We start from the raw sequence: 22539 nt of genomic DNA, 5'->3' as shown, positions 1-22539 counted from the left end.
AGATTTTCATGTTTGTTTGTTTTACCAGTTAGTGTTAACACATATATTTATGTTTATGGTAAAGGAATTTTAGCTTGCTGATCACTCATTATGTTTTAGATGCCATCTAATATTTCATCACATTGAATTCTCATAATAAGCTGTTGAAGTAGTTGTAACCATAGTTGCACAAATGAGGAAATTAAGGCTTAGAAGAGTTCAGAAACTTGCCTGAGATCTAAACTCTGCAGAGAGAGGATGTGAACTCAAATTTCCAAGGCTGCAATATGTGTTCATGATCTTTCCAATAAGCCATCCCAAGAGAAGAGTACAGTATAAACTACACACAGGACACAGATTTATTTGTCCATTCACTCATTTGTCCGTCAAACATATTTTGTGCATTCTATGTGTCATGTTCTATTCTAGATACTGGAGACAAGATATCTTTGTCATTAAAACACAGAAACAGTAGCTTAACTTTTTTAACTTGATGTCCTGTAATTCTAAATGTGCCTTCTAGTGTAAATTACTCCCAAGCAACGGTTGGAGGAAGGCATGGCAATCCACTCCACTATTCTTGCCTGGAGAATCCCCATGGACAGAGGAGCCTGGCGGGCTGCCATCCATGAGATCGCAAAGAGTCAGACAAGACTGAGAGACTAAGCACAAGCAATGGTATAAGTACTAACAAATAGCTCTCAGTATCTAATGTACTCATTGATAGTCAAGAAGAGTAATTATTTTTCTTAAGATATATACATAACTAGTACTGAGAGATATTAGTCTTAAGAATTTCTGGCTTAGTAAAGAATGAGGGTATGTCTCTAAAATTTAGGAGGGATATTCCCATGGATAAAAATACTCCTGTTGCCCATATTATTGGAAAGTGATGACAGTGAAGAGGAGAAATTTAGAATACACTCTATATGGAGTACCATCATCTCACAATCAGCAGATTCTCCAAAACTCATGATGGCACAATCTAAGAGAAAGAACAATGCTACTTAAAGTAAATAACAGTGCTATAATAAATTCTTATGTAATAAAAGCTGACATGCTTTTATTACAGAAGTGGATGAAACTACCATAGTAGAACAAAACACAGAAGAAATAAAACTACAACTTTTTAAATACTTGAAGCCTAGAGTACATAATCCATGGCAGTCTATACAATATTTACTTTTAGGTTGTAATCCGGTTAAGATTTAACCCAATCTGAAGAGACTGAGAAAAAATTTGAGCCAGTATGGCTAGCTTCCCTCATAGCTCAGTTGGTAAAGAATCTGCCTGCAATGCAGGAGACCTGGGTTCGATTCCCTGGGTTGGGAAGATTCCCCTGGCGAAGGAACTGGCAACCCACTCCAGTATTCTTGCCTAGAGAATCCCCATGGACAGAGGAGGCTGGCAGGCTACAGTCCATGGGGTCGCAAGAGTCCGACACGACTTAGCGATTAAACCACCACCATGGCTCATAAGACAAATTTGATTCTCAGAAATACGTTGATGTTAAAATTGGAAATAAAATTGCAGTTGATCAGAGACATCTGGCAATTCAGAATATCACAAGTCTCAGAGTTAAGTATTTAAGAGAGCTTTCAAAACACTCTTTATAACTCTGGTGTCATAGGGACTATTTTCTTAAAAATAAAAAGTGACTTGGGTTATTATAGAATAAAAATCTGACTCATTTTTGTTAATCTCAAGCAAGAAATTTTTAATGAAATCACTTTACCAGTAGGGACTGTTAGAGGTCTGATAATTATGGCAATAAATTATATACTTTTTATACACAGATAAGCTGAATAGAGAGGCTTCCCAGGTGGCTCAGTGGTAAAGAATCTGCCTGCCAAGGCGGGAGATGCAATTTTGAGACTCAGGTTCCATCCCTGAGTCAGGAAGTTCCCCTGGAGAAGAAAATGGCAACCCAGTATTCTTGCCTGGAAAATTTCATGGACAGAGGAGCCTAAAGGATAGAGTGTATATTTATTAATCAGTTCATGATGTGCTGGGAAATATGGGAAAAGGAGAAAGGCAGCAATTGAGGACTTTTACTCTTGAGTAGACTGTACATCTTAAAAAAGCATGTTTTATTCTGAAACTGTCAAGTGTAGTGTTTCCTTTGCAAATGGAGAAAATTGATCTTAAAAGCCCTTTCTTTCCTTATTAGGTTAGGTTCCATACTCCTGTCCACGATCCCAATAGATGTGCCTTTCACAACAGATGTCGACACAGATGTATAAATACAACTCCCTATGTAAATACCAGGGGTATAGTGTAAAAGAATGATTACCATCCCAGTGCTGTCAGGAAATGGAAAAAGCACAGTAGTAAGTGCCCTTCAGAAGCAGTAAGTCTTCTACAGAAAGAGCCCAAAAGCACTACCAAGAATCTTGCATTGGAAGAAATAGCAGGTACATCAACAAGGATAGCGTCACATGGTGAAATAATATGATTTTTTCAAAGTGTTCTAGAAGCAACAATATGTGGCGTCAGAAAGAGTAAACTTTCATAACTTTCTGGAGTATGATGTATGGTTAAAAAAAAAAGGCCATTTTGTGAAGGAAAAAAAAAAACAAAACCCAAACAAAACTATCTCCTTTGTAAACATTCTCAGAAGCCATGAACTTCAAAAGAAAGGAATGCTTTCTTCGTAGTGAATGCAATACATCATGGCCTCCTCAAAGTCAATGAAAACTATATACTATCTCTAAAAAATGTGAAATTTTAAGGTTGAATTCTAGCTACTGCAAGGTGTACACTATGTGTGGTGGTTACTGCTTACAGGAAGCGCTGGGATGGCTCTTTCGAGAGAGGTGTTCTAGGACTGGACGGTAAGGTCTCCCGCTCTGTACTGACCCCAGAGGTGCAGAGGGGTGGGGTCGCTACTCGCCTAGCTGCTAGTTTTCGGGGGCGCGCCCCTACAGGGAACCGCCCATCTCGGGGGCCTCAGGTCCCGGCCCTCTAGCTCCCGGCCTGACCTCCCCCAAGCTGCGGCGGGCGGGAGGAGAAGCCCCGGGCTCGGCTGCTAGCGGAGAGCAGAAGAGCCTCCCCTCCCGGGCCTCGGGTGCCTGCCGCACGCCACGAGGGCGCGGGGGAAACCCACAACTTCCCGCCTAGGAACGACGCCCCGCTCCTGGCTCCGGCTGGGGGGTGTTCTCGCGAGAGGAGAGGGGGCGCTGGCCGCCGCGGGCTCGGGGGCTCGGGGAAGCCCGCGGACGGGGGCCCGCGGGGAGGGGGCAGAGGCGGCGGGCCGGCTAGGGACGCGGGGAAGCCGCTCCCGCCAGTCGCCGAGCGCCAGCCCCTGACGTCAGGAGTTTTCCTCAAAGTCAACAACAAGCCCCGCGGCGGCGGCGAGAGCTGATCGCGGCCGCCCCAGCGGGAGGAGGGGGCGGGGAGGCGGCGGCGGCCCCCCCCCCCCCCCCCCCGCAGCGGGGCGCGGCCCTAGAGGAGGCCGCAGACCCCCGACCCGCGCCGGGCCGCCAGGCCCTCTCAGAGCCTCCGCCCGCCGCCGCCTCGCCTCGCCCGCGCGACCCGGCCCCCGCCCGAGCGGAGTTTTCTGGTGATGAATTGAATTTGTAGCCGAGATCCGATTCCCACGTAGAGTCTCCGCCCCCTCCCCCCCGCCGCCTCCCTCCTCCCGCCGCCGCCGCCGCCGCCGCCGCCGCCTCCCGCTCCAGCTCCGCGGCCCGGCCGGCTCCCTCCCTCCCTCCCCTGCAGCCCGCCGCCTGCCCTCCCGCCGGCGACACCGGGCTCCAGGGGGGCCAGAGGCTCTGCGGGGTGGGGGGAGGACAGGAGGGGAGGAGGAGGGAGGGGGACCCCCGAGTCGCCCCCTCTCCTCCCCCCGCCCCCCGGCTGCATCCTCCGCCGCCGCCCGAGCAGCTGCGGGGCCGCCGCCGCCGCCTTTGCAGGTAACAGCCACCGCCCCCCCCCCCCCAACTCTCGCCCTCTCCCCGCCGCGCCTGCACTCCCCCCGGGGCCCCCCTCGGGCGCGGGTGGTGGTGGGTGAATGAGGTGGGGGCGTCCGGCTTGTCACCGCGCCGGGGGCGTGGGCGTGGGGCTGGATCGCCGGGGGCTGGGGTGAGGGATGCGGGTGCGGAGGCCGGGGATGCCCGGCGCGGGCGGACCGCACCCCTCACTTTGCGGGGGAAGCCGGGGCGGCGGTGCGCGGGGGCCGGGGAGGGTGTTCCCGGCCTAGCGGTGCGGTCCGGGTCTGGGCCGCCCTGGCCCGGCGCCTCCGGTCTCGCTCGCTCTGCGCCACTCTCGCTCCCGCCCCTCACCCTCCCCGCCGGCCGGCGGCGTGGGGAGGGGGCCCGGCTCGGCCTGGGGGTGGCGGCGGGGTTATGTAACGCGGGGAGCGCCGGTGTCAGGGCGTTTGGGTGGGGGAGGGGGCTGTCTGCGTGTGGGTGGGGGAAGGCAGGGATGCGACGGCTCCCCGGGGTCTTGTTCTCCACCCCACCCCCCCGCCGCCGCTGCCGCCAGCGCACAGGAAGAGACGGCACTGGTGGGGTGGGGGGTGTGTGGGAGTGGGGAACGTGCTTGTCTGTGTTTTTAATAGTAGTGGGTTTTGATCCGCTCGGGAGTTGTGTGCTAAGAATAGAAATGTGCGGAAGATGCTGGCTTTGGCGGATCCAGTGATGCTGTCGCTGCTGGCGGCGGCGGCGGCGGCTCTGGCTGCAAGTAAACAAACCAGCCTCTTCCTCGTCCACCTCCTCCTCCTGCGCATCGGTCTGCATCAGCCATGATGCTGGTGGGGCCGTTCTGAGCCCAGAGTTGAAGCGGAGCCGGTTGCTGTGTGCACCCAGACTCCTAGGCGGGGTCACCCCTTGTTTGGGATTTCCCGGGATTCTGCAGTTAGGCTCGATTGAATTTCTTTGGGGCCAGGTTTTCGATACCGGTATTTACTGTTTATCTTCTGAAAGCAGAGGAAATGCTTACCCATAAGTCAAGGCTGGGATACTCACGTTACTTCCATCAAAATAATGTTATGAAAGTGACACCAACACGTTCCACCAGTGTGGTAATTGATCGAAAGCCCAGTAGTTTGTAATTGATAAACGTTTCCAAATAGAAATTCAACAGTGAAACCTATGTATCTATAGTAATTACTCATGTTGATAAAACGTTCACTTTTTTAGTTCATCGTGACGCTGAAGAATGTGAAATAATGACTTTTTTTTGTAGTTAATACGTTGTCAGCTGCCTGACATCAATTTAGATGTATGTTTCATCTTTGGTAAAGTATGGTCTTATAATATCTTTCAGTGCACTATAAATCATTAAACAACTGTTGGGCTTTGGTTTTGGTGAAAAGTCATTAAATTAGGTTATAGATTGTTGGAAAACAGTTGAAAAAGCCAAAGGAGAAAGAATCCTATAAAGATGGTTTAGGAAACTCTGTCTTCAGAACTTGTTATTGTGAAATATGTATAAATGAATAAGAATATTCCAGGAGGTAGATATTCCAGGAGGTAGTTGTCTAAAACGTGAAGACAACTTTTATTGGCGTATCTACTTACTAGTATTACTAGTTTTCCAAGGTATATGACAGAATGCACAATTATTTGTAAGGTATATGTCGGGACTGTAGATTTTTTTTCTTTTGCACATACATAATCTAGACTTTGAAAGTTTACTAGTGAGACTGTATTTGACGGTCTGCTTTTTGTTTTTCTCACTAAAGTTTACCCCACTATCTTTGGTTAGTTTGAGCTTTTAATTTTATAGTGAAGAAAGTGCGTATATCACATGACTGAGACAACATTGGAAGTTAGAGACCATTAAAGAGTTTAGTTTTGTGTTTGTATTGTGTATTTGCAGTATATAGTATGTTTTCATAGAGTGTTTAAAAACTAATATCGTGTCTAAAGTCATTCTGCAAAAAAGTTTATGAAACTATTATTTGTATTCATCTTGTCCCATACTCCTAGCCTTTCTGTAATGATTACTTTAGTGAATTGTTTTCCAACTTAAAATTAATTTTTACTTTGACTCTTGAAGTTGTGTGTTTAAAATTATTACTTTGGATGTTTTTGTTTATGTAACTTTAATGGCTGTAAAGTATTTTAAATAAGATTTCTTTCATTCATTCATTGAACAAGTACTGGAGTGTTGGCTGTGTGGTAGGGACTGATTTGATCGAAAACTTTTACTATTTACATTTCATCCAGAAGATCACTACTATTAGTGAATTTGTTTTCAGAATCACTGCAAATCTAAACATGTTTTGGCTAAACGTATGGAACAAATGTACTTAGTATAGAGTCTTGTGCAAAGTAAGGATTTAAGGTTTTTTAAATTCTAGCTCTCTAAACATGAGACCTTCTTACAAAAAACTCAATGGAAACTTTCAACTATTTAGGTTTCTTTAGAAAGAGGAACTGGTTTTACAAATTGATTTTGTGGAAGTTTAGAATTTACTTAAACTTTGCATAGTTTATGAAAAGATGGTTAGACTTTGTTGTTACAGCTTTCAGTACTAGACTTCACCCTTGTGAAGATAAGGCAGTTATTGTTAATGATGTGTTAATTGGATTTTTTAGCATGATTTGATAGGATCTAGTCTTTATACTGTGATTAAGTTTCAAGCACTAAAAAATACTTAATTTAGAACCATTAGCTTTGAATATCGTAAAATGCAGGGCATTTCATATTGACCAAATCTGTCCTGTAGTTTGACTTGGTTTTTATTTTTAATATAAAATATAATTAATGCACATGATTAATTTTTGTAGATTTGTATTTATTTAAATTACTTAAAATTTCTGTTTTCCCCTCTGGGTTTTAGAGTGTGCATCAGTGTTCTAAATCTTGGTTTCATACAGCTTGTACTTTCCTGTAGTTTCCTTAATCGTTTTATGATAACTTAAATATTTCATCATGGTCTTTTACGTGTGATAAGAGCTGGATTCAGTTTAGAGTTAACAGGAGCCAGTGCCTGATGAACGCTTGCATGTTCCAGGCACTGTTTTATGTGCTTAACATGTATAAATGCATTTAATCATCATAATAGCCTGTTACACTTCTGAAAGAGATTTTCATAGGAGAAAACACCTTTCTCGCATTGTGAAATTTTTGTTTCATTTGAACCTTCTTAGTTTTAAAACACATCTTTTAGTGTTTTCCTAACCTGTTTATATCTATTATTAGAGTTCACAGTGACAATGCTAAATTTCACTAATGTAGTACAATAAAATTTACACAGAAATCAAGACAATATGATTTGATTATCATTTTATATCAAGTCATATGTAAAAAAGCCATATTGACTGATCCACAACATTTTTTTTTTCATTTTTTTCAAATGCCAAATTAAATGTTTCAGGTGTTTACATGTTTTATTCTAAGCACTATAGTCTTTGAACATGTTAGATGTAAACATATCCTTTACCAGAAAATCTTCAAATAATAGTCAGTATGTAAATTAATTTACGCTTCTTGACCTGTAGATTTCATAGTTTTTTTTCTTTTCAATTCTCTGGTTATATTTATTTATCACCAGTTACAGATATTTCACATTTATATATGGGTATATGTTGCTAATATTCAGAAGGAAAAGTAAAAAAATACTGGAAGAAATCACTTAGAGATTTTCAAATGAGAATTTTTCTTTATATTAATTGAAAAAGTCTCTGACTATATTTGGGAGTCTAGGGGATGAGAGGGGGAGAAAGATATTTTTGCCAGTATTGGCATTTAGTCCAAATTTTTGTCTGAGTGAACTTGATGTTTGAATGTTTTATTAACCTTTTGAGGACTGGAAGTGTGTATAATCAGGATACTGTCACCTAAGATGGCATCTATAAGTGAAATAGGTACTTAGTAGTTTTGAACTTGAAGAACTATAAATAAGAGCTATTTACAGTTCATCTAGTGCTACACTTTTGTTTTTATGGCTAAGGAAACTGAGGCACAGAGAATTAAAGGACCTTATACAGCATCACTCTGGGTGGGGCAGAGTTGGGAACAGGGACCCAAGTTTCCTACCCTGCCCTGTGCTCTTTCTAATGCACCACTGAGATGAACTTTGTTACAGAATTCCATACCTACTGCTTAATTCTCAGTTTAATCAGGAGTAAAATCTGTCAGGCTGATTAATGGCATTTGTGTGTGTGTGTGTGTGTGGGTGGGTGCTTTTTGTTTTATAATCAGGAAGGTTCCCAAGTCAGAGTTAGGAAGGATTTTACGTATATATTAAAAAAATATGGCCAACCATGCAACTGAGATTCTTTTAGTAACAACCTTCATCCTGTCCATTGGTCATTATGTAAGTGCTTTCATCTAGAGACAAGCCACATTTTATATTAAAAATGTAGGGGTGAATTTGTCAGTAGCTTGTTCAGTGGTTTAGGAGAACCAAGGGAATCCAGTAAGCATTTTCTTAGTTGTTTCAAATTAAAATATTGACTATATTACCCAGTACAAGTTGCTGTTTTTAATTTGATTAATAATGGATATGTTGGTTGAAATGATACTCAAATGCCCTGAACAGGGATAAGAAAGAGGGCAGAAATGGTTTATGGTTTTGTATACATATTTCAAAGTTTATAAAGTTGATTATTAAGAATTGGCAATTTAAAATAACTGATATTTTGTGTGAAAGTTAGAAATCTTGCCTATGCTTATTCAGGTATTTCCCCATAGTGTGAAACAGTGAAGATATCTATATAGAAAGAGTTTAAAGAAAATCCACAGAGTATATTGTAATCTGAAGAGAAGAAAGGTATCCAAAGTATATAGTTTGTACTGTTCATTTCCCTATATGATATCTTTTTAGCAGGATAGCAACTCATAAAAGGACAGACTTTGAAAAGGAGATCAAGTTACCTTGAATTTCCTTTCCACTCCAGTATTTTTCCTTTCCCTCAAATCCTTATGAATGTTTCATGTAGTCTTATGTATTTATTACGGCATATATTAGTTTCACCTATTTCTTAGAATCAGTATATACCATAGAAGTATATTGTGGTTACCCTTGACCATCATTTGTTTTTCAAAGTAGAAACTTTCTATTGTGTTTGGACATCAATTCTTCATTAGTTTAATTTGGCTAGCATATCTAAAGTATATTAAAAATGTGGGTACAGAGCAAGTATATTCTGGATAGTATTAAGTATACCCAAATGTATAGTAGTTTTAGGGCTTCTCTGATGGCTCAGTGAGTGAAGAATCCACCTGTGATGCAGAAGACACAGGAGATGTGGGTTCGATCCTTGGATCAGGAAGATCCTCTGCAGGAGGGAACGGGAACCCACTCCAGTATTCTTGCCTGGAGAATCCCATGCGGGCTACGGTCCATGGGGTCACAGAGAGTCCACTTGACTGAGCATGCCCAAGCTCAATAATATAGTAGTTTATAGAAGGTTGTATTACAACCTATTAACCTATGAATTTTATTCTTTATAAAGAAGAATTGCTAGGGGTGCTTTTTAACTTTATGTTAACCTACTTTTAGTCTTCTGTTATAATCTGTGATGCAGTAGTTATATTTAAATTTTAATTTATTTGAAAACATCATGTTTTATTGGACTTCTGAAATATGTTATAGAAAAAATGTTCAGAACTGTTCACAAATGTTGCACATATTTTTGAGAGTTCATATTTTGTTACTTTATAGAAAGTATACCAAACTGATAGAAGACTTGAATTGCTTCTTGTCACTTGTCATTACTTTGTTATGGTAACTGTAAAGAAATAATGTTATCATTATTGGTTGGTTATGGTCTTCTTAAGTTCAAAATTGTAGATGTGGTAACTACTGCACAGATTTGTTTTTAGAGTTAATTGAGAAAATGGATGTGAAAGCACTTTGATAAATTATTTTAGGTTTGGAAAACATTTTTAAAATATTTTGTTTAGCATGGCCCTTGTATACTCAGTTTAGTTCTTGTCACAGAGTAGATAATCAGTACATATTTATTGACTGAATAAACATAGGGATGTGTGTTTATTATGTGTTATACACACACACACACACACACACAATTTCTTGAGTCTTTCCCAGCATTAAGGTCTTTTCCAATGAGTCAGCTCTTTGCATCAGGTGGCCAAAGTATTGGAGTTTCACCTTCAGCATCAATCCTTCCAATGATTATTAATGAATAGGGAAGAATATTTATTATAACTTTAATTTTTTTTATGTAGGTTCTTCTATAATGTTTAAGTTCAGGTTTTTTTTTTTGTTGTGGCTTCATACCATTCTGTTTGTCAACTTAGAATTTTAGTTCGCTTCATCTTAATTCGTTATCTAAAGCTGCATCTCTTTTCTTTCACTCATCCATCTATTCATTCATTTACTCCATATTTGTTAAGCATCTCTTATGTGCCAGGAAGCATCAAATTGCTTTACTAAATAATAATGCTATTGAATGAGATAAAAGATGTGAAAATGTTTTGTAAATTGTAAAATGAATTTAAAATATTATTATCAAAATCTCAGATAATTTTGTATGAAAATGCTTCTAGTGTAACTAAATGTGTAAATTCTGAATTGAATCTACCAAGAATTTTGAATGAAATTTTTCATAAGAATGGGAAAAATTAGATATGCAATATGTTTAAAAGAAAAATAAGCCAAATTTTGTTGCAATAGCTCATTGGACAGAACAGATTTCTAGAGAAGTAGTTACTGTAGGAGGAGGTGAAGTTCACTCTACCTTAGGAAACAGATTCCAAACCTAAAGTACAGCCCAGCATTTAGCAGATTAGTGTTTTTAATAACATGTAAGACGAGTGGGAGAGTGTTCGACTTGGTGCAAGAGTGTTGCCACTGCAGGAAAAGTAAATCAAAGACTATGGTTAACTGCATGAGAGTCAATGCCATTGGTTCTGCATTAAAGACAGTGTTTATTTCTAGCTTATTGATCATAATTCTAGAGTAAAATTACCTTTAAGCGACTTTTAAATTGTTTTTGAAGTATGTATCATTTTAGCCAGTAGAGACCCAGGAGCAGTTTTAAAGCTGAAAATTATGATTTTGGGTAGAACTTGGTGGTAATATTTTAAGATGTAGTATGGATAAAGCCATGTGTGTACTGCCTGGGTTGACTGGCCCTGTTGAAGATGATAAATTTTGTCCTATTAATTTAATATACATTTAAAAAGTTTAAATATATAGGCACTGGTAAACATCTTTATTTAGAAAACTCGTTTTTGGAAGCAATTTCTTTATAAAACTAAATTCATTAATTTGGGGTTAATCTGAGTATTTCAGTCTATTTTTTTGTCCTGATGAGGCTGTGCTGGTGGAAAGTGTGTGCCTGTTTCTGTTGTCTTGATTCTTATAAAGTAGCTGTGTAATGTTGGGCAAGATGCTTTATTTGTCTTGACTTCTTTTTTCTCAGCTGTGAGATGAAGGTGCCTTCTAGCTTAGAGTCTAACAATGAAATGTACACCTAAGAAAACAGAATCAATTTTGAAAATACTTTTGTTTTTCTAGTGTTTTATGTAAGGGTATGACAATGCAGATTATTCTAATAGGAAAATATTTATGTTTATTGATGTGTTTTGTTTGTTTGTTTATTACTAAGTGTTGGTCGAGGATCTCTTTCTTTTCCAATCCCAAGGATGTTAAGATAATGAATTTTTGTTTACCCAGAGTATATACTTTAATAGTTAGAAACCAAGGATGATTAATAGATGTGATGCCCCTTGTTATAAGTATGACCAAAGAAGGTCTAAGTGCAGTTCTTCTAAAGACATCATTAGTGTCCCTAATATTTAACTTCCTTATACAGTTGACCCTTGACCAGTGCTGGGGTGGGGGAAGCGCCCCACCCCAACCTCAGTGTCAAAAATCTGCCTACTGCTATCTCTGCCTCAAAAACAAAGGAATTGATAAATGACTCATCCAGGGGCAGGAAGCTGACAGTTTGGATAAAATAAAGACTCTTAGTTCTTTTGATTCCACATGTTTGTGATCTCTAACTGAACACAAACTTTTCCTCACACTTGGGTAACTTGAAGATCTGTAAAATGAAGATGCAAGTAGTATATTTTTTTTGGGGAAAAAAAAATCTACATATAAGTGGACCTGCACAGTTCAAACCCATGTTGTTCAAGGGTTAATCATAATTATTTATGTTGTATAAGGAGTTAACCCTTTCAGTTATCTAGCTCCATATTAAGTAGCCAGCTGATCATGTTGCGTTCTTAAGGAAGTTACGGAAATCAAATTAAAATGATGTTTTGATTCTTTACCGAAAGCTTTTTTGTTTTTTTTACCTGTTTTTAATGGTGAAATCAGTCTTGTCTTGAATTATGTGGTCATTTCCTATGGCTGTTTGTCACAGTGTGTTCCCTTGGATTTCAATGAATGTTACTAAGGAAAAAAAAAAAAGCCTTGTGTGTTCAAATAAGTTTAGGATTTGCTGAGATAAATAAGATTATACATGATGTATTTTATACCTTTAATATGGTAATAGTGATGTTTCAAGAGAATGACATGGTTTATAGAATTTCCCAAACTTGTTTGACCAAATAAAAATTTTTTTTCTTCTTTTAACCCTCTTTTTCTTCTTATTTTTCTGGAATTTCCCTTTTATTCTGTCAGACATGTTTTGGAAAAATACACCAAGATTCTAGTATTCCTTTTGACTCTGTGCAGTAGTTAGACTGGAATGATTTTGAGGACAGTCTTGGTCCAGCCTGACATGACAGAGGTGGTCTTCTTTTCAGCCACACAAACTTTGTCAGGCTCTCTTGAGAGAATGGTAGTCTTAATTCCTGACTGCTAGATGATTAGGCTCTGTACTTAATGCGCATTGGAAAAAGAACTATAATTCATTTCAGTACTAGCTAGGAAGTCTAACCTTGAACTTATTCCTATGCATTATTTATCAAAGTCATATTTGAGAAAATATTGGGTTGACCAGAAAGTTTGTTTGGGTTTTTCCCTAAGATGTTACAGAAAAACTCAAACTTTTTGGCCAATCCAATAGTATAATTCTATGTACTCCATCCATTTTTTCTGGTTATCTAAAATGTATACCTTGGTTACTATATCATGTTTCTTGGTCCCTTTTTGTGGAGCTGCTTTAACTCAATTATATCTTGACATTTTTCCTTTTAGATTGAGAGAGACAAGAACTAGCCTGTAAAACTCATTGCTGTATGTATGTGAGGATATTTTTGAGGACTTTTTGTTTATTACACTACAAGGTCTCTTATAAAGATCCACGGGTTAAATTTCAGATTTTTGTCCCAGGAAAAATTTTCTTCTGAACAACGTTTTTTCTTTTAAAAAATATTTATGGATACTGTAAATAATGAAACTGATTTTATTTCCTTATTTGCATTGCTTCCTGAAAGCTTCATGTTAAATTTGTGGTCCATCTTTCACAAATATGTAGATTTTTACTCTGGTGGCTTTTTATCTTTGCTAAAGTCAAAGAATGTGGGCTTCAGAATCAGATTGCGTTCAGCTCTTGGTGCCACCATTCACGAATTGTATTTAAATCTGGGAATCAGCTTAATCTCTGTAAGCCTCAATTTCCCCATCTGCGAAATGTAATCGTGCCCTCATAGGGTTGTCGTGAAGATTACCAGAGAATAATTGATATTACAGTTCTCGACATGTCTTTAATACTCCATACCTTTTCCCACTTTCATCTTCCCTATGTTTCAATTCACCTACTTTAAAAAATAATTGATTTTACAATATTTATAATATTTTATTTCTTCTAATCTACCTAAGATATTTCTTGGAACAAGGCAGAGTAAGCATACATAAATGTTGGTTTCTTAGCACATTGTTTTTTACATAAAATCTAGCAATTAAAAACTTTCACAATTGCTTTGCCATAACTATTTCAAAATTTACTGAGATTTTGAAACTAAACGTACGTGAAGATTTACTTTTAGCTTGTCTCACTTTCATTTTCTTCCCCTTTCACCTCAAACACCCATCATCAAGTCAATTTTCTGTACTCTGAGTAGATATGACAGTGGTTAAGACATTTTTTTTTGTTGAAACCTCTTAGGTTAAAAGTTTCACTATCATTTGAAATCTGTCACAAGACCAGAGAAGTGCATTCATTGTAAAACTACTTAATAAATAGGTTCCGCAGTTTGAAGAGCTAGACTTTTATGTGAGGTCAGGTCAGTTGAAGACATTTACAAAGAATTAGTTGTTTGTTATTGCTATGTGAGTTGCAAGAATGGAAAAAAAAGAAATTCTTTCTTCAATACTTCCTTCCAGGCTGAGTCATCACTAGAGAGTGGGAAGGGCAGCAGCAGCAGCAGAGAATCCAAACCCCAAAGCTGGTATCACAAAGTACCATTTCTCCAAGTTGGGGGCTCAGCGGGGAGCCATCATGAGCGATGTTACCATTGTGAAAGAAGGTTGGGTTCAGAAGAGGGGTAAGTGTTCAACGGAACTGAAAACAATATGGTTGGTAAGTGTGCTAACACTTAGTTGTGTCCTGGAAGTCACTATCTTTTTTTTCTAATGTTGGAAACAAAGTAAACGGTGGCATACTATGTCCACTAACATAGAAACGATATTTAACTTGTGTTAGGAGTTTGCTTGTTATTTCGGAATTCTTTGTAATACTTGATTTTGATCATTTATAATCAAGTTATGAAGGTTTGGCTTATCTGGTATGTTGTGTGCATGTATGTTACAGAAAGTTTGTGTTGTGTTTTTCTGTGTTGTCCACAGATTCTACAATCCAGAGAGATGTCTTTAGATGTCTAGAAAAATGTCTAACTTGTATTAAAGACATGTAAATAAAAATACCCAGTTATATTAAGCCATTTTTGGGTGGTGGCAGGGAATAGGATTAAAGTAGTAAAGAGGCAGGATTCTCTCACAAACTCTGGATTCAGTAATCCTATAGTTAGATAAGTAAAGTCCTAAAGTAAAAGACCTGGTGAGGAAAGGGAATGTGTATGTGTGCCCACGCATGTATGTTTAATTTTGTATTTTAATTTTTCATGACCCACTTGTATTATTTTTTATTCACTCCTATTTTAGGTAAATAATTCAAATGCATTATTATTGCTTTTTAATACTAAAAAAAGCCTCTTGAATGTAAAGCTTAGTTTATCCTCCATGAGATCACCTACTAATGAGGTTAATGTGCTTATTTTGAAATCTAGACTAGAGTTTAGACTAGTTGCCAGGCAACTACTGTTTATCCACATGGCCAAATTCAGTAGGATGAAGATGGCTCCGTTTTCAGAGCTTTAACTTCTTGTATATCTGTTTTCTAGTTAAAAGTTTCCTCTTAATAATTTTGTAATTTTAAATATTCTTTGAAGCTTTGTAGTTACTATTTAAGGCTCAAAAGATGTTGTCAGTAGTTAAATATGATTACATATTAATGAGTTTTTAAAAAATAAGCCTTACTGAGTTGTAATTTATGTACAATTAAACTTCACCTGTTTTAAGTGATAAATTTTGCTAAATTTATACACTAGTGTAACAAATGTTACAACCATGATGCAGAACATTTGTATTATCCCAGAAAGTTCCCTCATTCCCCTATGCAGTCAGTCCTCGTCCTTGAACCCTGGCAACCACTGATTTGCTGTTACTGTAATTCTGCTTTTCTAGAATTTCATATAAGTAGAATCATACAATGTGTAGTCCTTTGGGTCTGGTTACTTTTACATAGTCTAATACTTTAAAGATTCATCTGTGTTGCTGTGTATATCATTAGTTTATTCCTTTTTGTTGTTGAGTAGTATATCACCATCTAGACATACCACAGTTTTTCTGTTTCCCGGTTGGTGGGTTGTTTCTAGTCTTTGGCTGTTATGAATAAAGCTGCTGTGATCATTTGAGTACATGTCTATGTGTGATGTGTTTTCATTTTTCTTGAGTATTAAGAATGAGATTGCAGAGTCATATGGTAAGTATATGTTTAACTTTTTACAAACTGTTTCCCAAAGTGGTTATTTGTATTGTTAAAGTTTAATTTTTCCCATGTTATTCTCATAGTATAAATTTGGAAAGCATTTTCATATTTCAGTGCTATATGAAAATTTAAAAAAATTTTTTTAACTTGTCTGTTACATTTATATATTTTTTCCTACTTTTTTTTTGTGGGGGGGGATGGCAAATTAGTTAAACCTTTTGGAGTTTTAGTAATCTCAAATATCTGCTCTCACAAGATAGTTGTGAGGGTTAAATGAGATAGTGGATGTGGATGTGTTCTGACAATTCTTAAGGTATTACTATCACTGTATTTTATCAAGGTATTAGGAGTGGTTCTTGAGTCTTATTTAATTGTGTCTTGTCTGAAATACTAAAATTAGGTTTGGTATGTTGTGCATGGCGTACAGAATAAAGAAAAAATGAAAGTGAATTCTCAGTGTTTTTCCTGTATTGTTTAGTGAATACGATTGTAATGAGTGTGTGTGTGTGTGTGTGTTTATTTTGGGAAATAATGGTCATATAAACATAAGAATTTGAGGTACACAAGGTATAGAATGAAAAGTAACTCTGCCTCTTCCAACTAGTTTCTTGCTTTAGAGAGAACTTTTTTATTTTTAATTCTGCTGATTATTACCCCAGTTTTATATATAATATGCTAAACCTTACTTTTGATGAATCTTAAGTAATCTAGTGTACCTTCATTGAGAAAAATAAAAAATTTTAACTTTTAATACCTATTTTCTCCCTTCCTCCGCTTATTTATTTTTTGGTGTTTGTGGTTAAACTTCTAGCTTTTGTACTACTAATTCTGGAAAGTTTTTAGACATTGGACTCAAGCTTGCCACTTTATAAGCTGAGAAAAAGTGATACCCCTCCCAATCTTTTCCTTTGAATTCCACATTCCCTTCCCGTTTTATGTCAACTGTAATATTGACTTTATAATTTTAAGGCTTATAATAGTTGCTGCTTCTAAAAAGCAGTAATCTGTACTATGATTATGTATTTATTACTCACTGCTAAACAAAGTAGTAGGATGGGATTCTTAGAGAAGAGGTGGGTTTTTGTACTCTATTGATATTCAGTATCATCCTATACTTTAGTTTGGCTTCTAGTATGGCATATCACTTTTTTCTGGATTTTCCAATGACTGCATTTTCCCCCTGTTGGTAGAAGAGCTTTCTTCATCAAATCACTTGGTTATCTAGCTTTTTAATCATACTGTTTGTGGAAGTTCTGAGATAAACTGACTTTTATGAGAATGATGCTTAGCTAGTGTCACATTATTTAATTGCATTCTTGGATAAGTTCTTTGCTTGCTTAGCTCTCATGTCTTTCCTCTTTTTGTTTTGGATTTATTTTCAGTTTTCTGGAGTATTTTCTGAAGTCACTTTTTCAGAAAGAATGTGTGTGGGTGCTTGTCAACACCATGTTTGAAAAATCCTTTTCACTTTTGCACCTGTACATGCCTTGGCTGGGTGTAAAACCAGGTTTAAAATAATTTTTCTTCAGCATTTTGAAGGTTGCGGTTCATTACCTTTTAGTAATGTTTTACTGATAAGAGATTTGATGCTACTATAGAATAGTATTTTTGTAGGTAACCTGATTTGTATTTTGGAAGCTTTTTGTGTTGATGCCTTTTTATCCTTGGCATTATAAAATTTGAAGAGGATGAGTTATAGTCCTTTTAAATTTTTTCTGTAAAGCATTTGTTAGACCCTTTGAAAATGTGAGCTGTGTCTTTAGTTCTGAGAAATCTTTTGTATTTCTTTCATTATTTTTCCCTTCTATGTTCTCTGTGTTCTTTCCACATTGTTTTCCCTAGAGCTTCTATATACCAAAGTCCGTTTTAAAGTTTTTCTTTTGTTTTACATCTCTTTGGCTTTTTTGTCTATTTGTTCTGAGAGATTTCCTTGACTGTTTCATAACCTTTATTGAATTACTTATCTCAGCTCAAGTTCAAGTTCAGTCCTCCAACTCTTTGCGACCCCATGGACTGCAGCACATCAGGCCTTCCTGTCCATCACCAACTCGCGGAGTTTGCTCAAACATGTCCATTGAGTTGGTGATGCCATCCAGCCATCTCATCCTCTGTCATCCCCTTCTCCCACCTTCAATCTTTCCCAGCATCAGGGTCTTTTCAAATGAGTCAGTTCTTCGCATCAGGTGGTCAAAGTTATTGGAGTTTCAGCTTCAGCATCAGTCCTTCTGATGAATATTCAGGATTGATTTCCTTTAGGATGGACTGGTTGGATCTCCTTGCAGTCCAGGGGACTCTCAAGAGTCTTCTCCAACACCACAGTTCAAAAGCATCAATTCTTCAGTGCTCAGCTTGCTTTATAGTCCAAGTCAGCTACTACTTTATATTTCTGGGGATTTCATCTCATTCATGGTCACTTGCTCTTATTTTTATATGTGTATATATATATATATATAAAAAATGCAATTTTTAATCTTAGGACACTAAGGTTTTAAATTTTTTCTCCTCATCAAATAACTCTTCCAATTTGTTTATTCTGGTTCTTTTTGATGGTGGTAGTTGTTTCTTCAGGTGTCTGGTCATCCTTATTTGTCTGTGTATACTTCTGAATGAAAGACCAGAATTACAGATAGTGCCCTCTCTTTTTACACAGTGGAGATTAGTAATGTTGGTGTTTAACTGTGCTCTTAAAAGGTTTAGTTGAAACATTAGAAAAAAACCAAATTAGGCATACTTTTCTTCCACCCTTAATTTATTCATTTAGACATTTTCAGTGTTATCTTAATGTTTTTAGTCAGGCAGATGTCATATAGTCTGTTGTTGTTTGGCTATATTTTGGTTCAAAGAATTTATTCTAAAGGATTGTTATGATTTGCTGCTTGCTTATTACCCTGGGTAGATTATTATCACCTGAACTTTGGTGTACTCATTTGAAAATAAATATAATATCTGCCTTCTTTACCTTACAGTGTGATTGTAAGCATTGCAAGATTATTTAGGGGAGTGGTTTCAGACTCAAACTATAAATAAATAAATATAGAAAAAGTTGTAATATAGTTCTTACTTTGTCAGTCCTTTTTCTCAAATTTGTATTTATGAATCAGTTATTAGCTCCTGTCCAGGTATAATCTCATTGTATTTGTACTTTTGAATGTGAATACGCTAATAAGCTAATATTGCTCTTGAGCTAATGTCTTAGAATAGGGAAAGAAAGGCTTAAAGATAATTATTGATGTTATGTAGGATAAATGCTTTTCTGACTGTGGCTATTAGTGATATATCAGTAGTGAAAACTTTTTTCCTCTACTTATCCAAAATCATGAGTATTGAGATAACACATTAATTCAGTATTGTTGGTGTTAGAAATTACAATGAAAGAAGCATCAGTTGCAAACTGGAGTATTGCCTGCATTTTCCTTCTTAGTGGTCCTGTGAGAGTACCTAGCAGTTTGGCTGCACATCAGAATAAGAAGCATTTGCATATATATCAGACACTTCTTAAATTACTTTATTCAAAGATCAGCTTGTGGGTATACTCTGGGTAACTTAAAATCTTTAAACTAGGTGTCAAAAGTTTTGCTTTCTTAGTTTCCATTACAGCTAGTATTAATATTTGCTCTGAAGAAACTTACTATATTAGTAAAATGGGAAATTTTAACCTGCTTAAAAGGTTTAAATTCTAGAAATATGTATATTTTAATAATGTTGCATAAGGGTTTATTGTAGTTCATAAAATTTTGTTTGGTTAATAGTACTGTTCTTAAAAACCTAAGTAGTCTATTAATGTGGAGAGCCATTTCCTTTGATAGCAAGTTAAAATTTGTGTTTCTAGTCAACTCATCATCTTACTGTTTTGAAATTGGTACAAATCTAAGAGGTCGTTTTATCATTAAAGCATTTTGATTGATGAAAATGCTGCATGATGTGTTAATTCCTTACACTTTGTGTTGTATTAGTATCTAACAAATTGAACTTCATGTTATGTTCTGTGTGTGTAACCAGCTTGTGTTTTCAAAGAACTTTTTCCCTAAGTTGCCTTGTGGTTATAGTTTCCATTCAGGGACATCCATTGTCCATAAACTGGGTCCTTTGAATGATATTTGTCTTACATTGTATGAAATGGTTTGCTTAGATGAACTAGAATGTTAGTATTTGGTGATTCTTAGCTAAAACTTTATATGTTTATGAGTTTTTTTTACAAAACAACTTAATCTCCACTGTGCAAAGTACACCTCTGTAGCAAAGATTGTAAGATAGGTTATGGTTTAATGTGTGCTGTGATCTAGGCAATTGTAAGTTACTACAGAGAAAACAAAGTGTACCTTTTTGGGGGTGCTTTTCTAAGTCCAAGGGCCTTTCCTTCTCTTTTAATTTGTATATACTTACGTACATTTTGTCCATATCTTATTCACAAAGTGACTTTTGAAATAAATTATGAAGTGATTAAGAGACGAGAAAATGACAGCATGATTTCCTGTTTACTAGTCAGTAGCAAGCATTTTCCATAGAGAGTAAAGAGCTGTGGTAGTGACTGCATAAACCACATGATAGATTAGAGAAGCTCACTTTGACTATTGACATTATAAAAGGAGCAGAAACATGGAAAAGTTATATTTATTTTCTAATTGCATTAAACTTGGAGATTTAATGTATCTACAGTGATGTGAAATTTGTTCTTCCTATTGTTTCAATGTATTTGTTTTGAAAGTGTTAACCAAGTCAACCAAGTGGAGAGAAACCAAATGGAGAGAACCATCAAATAGCTTTCATACACATTCTAGAGTGTAAAATTGCTGTTACCCACCTTCCCAATCAACAGTTGAGTTTGTATATTGACTTTGTATTCTAGTCTCATTAAATTCACTTTTTAATGTTAGTTGACTTTAAAGGTTTTGTTTTGTTGGTCAAGTCATCTGCAAAGAGCCACAGTTCTGTTTCTTCCTTTCCAGTCTTTATGCCTTTAATTAATTTTTCTGGTCTTATTTCACTGGTTAGGACCTTTAGTACAGTGTTGAGTGTAATTGGTGAGAGTGGACATTTTTGCCTTACTTCTTAAAGTTTTCATATTAGCTGTAGGATTTCACTGCTGCCCTTTATTGAGTTGAGAAAGTTCCCTTCTATTCCTAGTTTGCTGAGAACTTTGAACATGAGTGGGTATTCAGTTTTTTCAAGAGATTTTCCGGCACCTGTTGAAATGACCATTTAACTTTTCTAATTACTGTTTTATTATGTTAATACGGCATAATACTTTGATTGCTGGAATAAACCCATTTGGTCATGATGTACTATCTTTAATATATTAACAGTTTTGATTCACTAATATTTTGTTAAGGATCCTTTTATACATTTATCAAAATATTGATCTATAATTTTTATTTGAAGTTTTGCATAATAGTTATGCTAGACTTATAAAATAGGTTGAGAATCCCCTCCTTGATTTTTGAAGGAATTTGCAAAGGATGAGTTCCATTTCTTCCTTATATGTTTGCTGAACTGCAGTCAGTGAAGCCATCTGGGTTGGAGCTTTTTAAAATAATATATTTATTCAATTTATTTAATAGATACAGGAGTATTCAGATTTTGTTTCATCTTGTGTAGTTTGAGTAAATTGTATATTTTAAGGAATTTGTCCATTTCCTGTAAATTGATTTATTGTCTGCTAACCTGACTTTAGGATTTTCCTGAAGTTGATTTCTGTTGACAGCTCTTTTTCTTCGCCTGTGATTGTATTTTCTTGTTACTTCATATGTCTGGTATATAGTTCATTGTGCTGATGTGTTGTACAGACTCTTGATCTCTTATTTCCTACTGAAGACTACTGCTTTTTGTTTTAATTGATACTTAACCTCAATTTTATTGTTTCTTTACTTCATTTTCTTTGTTGTGAAAAGCAGTTAAAATCTCTGCTTTTTTCCTCGACTTTTTTGCTTTCTGTTTTTTGGCTTTTTTTTTTTTTTTTAAATCCATGGATTATTCAGGGGTTAGCTAGAATTTGGGCAGAGTTTACATGTAGGTTTTGGGGCTCCTCCTCTGTGTCTTCCTGTCTTGTGGGGTATTCTCCTTTTCTAGTCATGAAAAGTTTTTGGCAGCTCTGAGCGCCAGTCTGACTCCTTTAAGCAACATGACTATGATTTTTTGTCGAAGTTTCATCCACGCTAATCTCAAGAGATGGAGGAGCCCCTCAAGCAACAAGTCATATAAAAATGTAAATCTCATCCGGTGCAGTCAGTTCTCTTCTTTCAGGGGTGACTTTCCCCAGTTTCTGCTTACTTTTGGTGCTTTCTACTGCCTTCAGATAGTTTTTATTTTAGTATTTTGTACAGGATTTATAACTTTAAGTATGGGAAAGTTAGCTTAATACAAGTCACCCTACAGTCAATGAAAGTGGAACTCTGCTAGACATATGTTTTAATGTATAGATGTAAAGTTTAAGCTTTGTAAGTCACTAAGTTTTGTTATTTGTTAATTTAATTACTCGTAACAAATTAAGAGGAGTAGAAACTTCATCTGTCTGTATAACCGAGGAAACTAATGGTTTAAACCATCTGACCTCCAGTCACCTGGAAACATAGGTAAACCTTTTCTCCAGTAAATTTATGGAGTTTTAAACTAGAGGAGTCTTTGGAAGTTGTCTAGTCTTATACCTGTTTATCTTATAGTTTAGAAAACAGGTCAGTTTTGGAGTTGAGGCAGAGCAGGACCA

At 37.2% G+C, this 22539-nt stretch overlaps 1 protein-coding gene across 10 annotated transcripts in view; it reads left to right on the top strand.

Annotated features, from left to right (window-relative positions):
- Window positions 1-3425: 3425 nt before the first annotated feature.
- The window catches only part of AKT3 (AKT serine/threonine kinase 3), a 281741-nt gene continuing 262627 nt past the window's right edge, over window positions 3426-22539 (top strand). For 3 of the 10 annotated variants that reach the window (XR_015143515.1, XM_086344909.1, XM_086344903.1), the window contains exons 1-2: window positions 3609-3890; window positions 14177-14337. Coding sequence is in view for 5 of the 10 variants with exons in the window: in XM_086344909.1 (XP_086201035.1) it covers window positions 14292-14337 (46 nt within the window). In the remaining 5 variants the exon portion in view is untranslated. Of the gene's footprint in view, window positions 3542-3607; window positions 3891-14176; window positions 14373-22539 lie in introns of those variants that run through there. The other 7 variants (XM_086344913.1, XM_086344908.1, XM_086344906.1 and 4 more) reach the window with 6 other exon arrangements.

Source organism: Bos grunniens, chromosome 16 (assembly GCF_055505025.1).
Source record: "Bos grunniens cultivar Pamir isolate PY7600 chromosome 16, Bosgru_T2T1.0, whole genome shotgun sequence".
Taxonomy (NCBI): Eukaryota; Metazoa; Chordata; class Mammalia; order Artiodactyla; family Bovidae; genus Bos; species Bos grunniens.
This window is presented reverse-complemented; position numbering and strand designations above follow the sequence as displayed.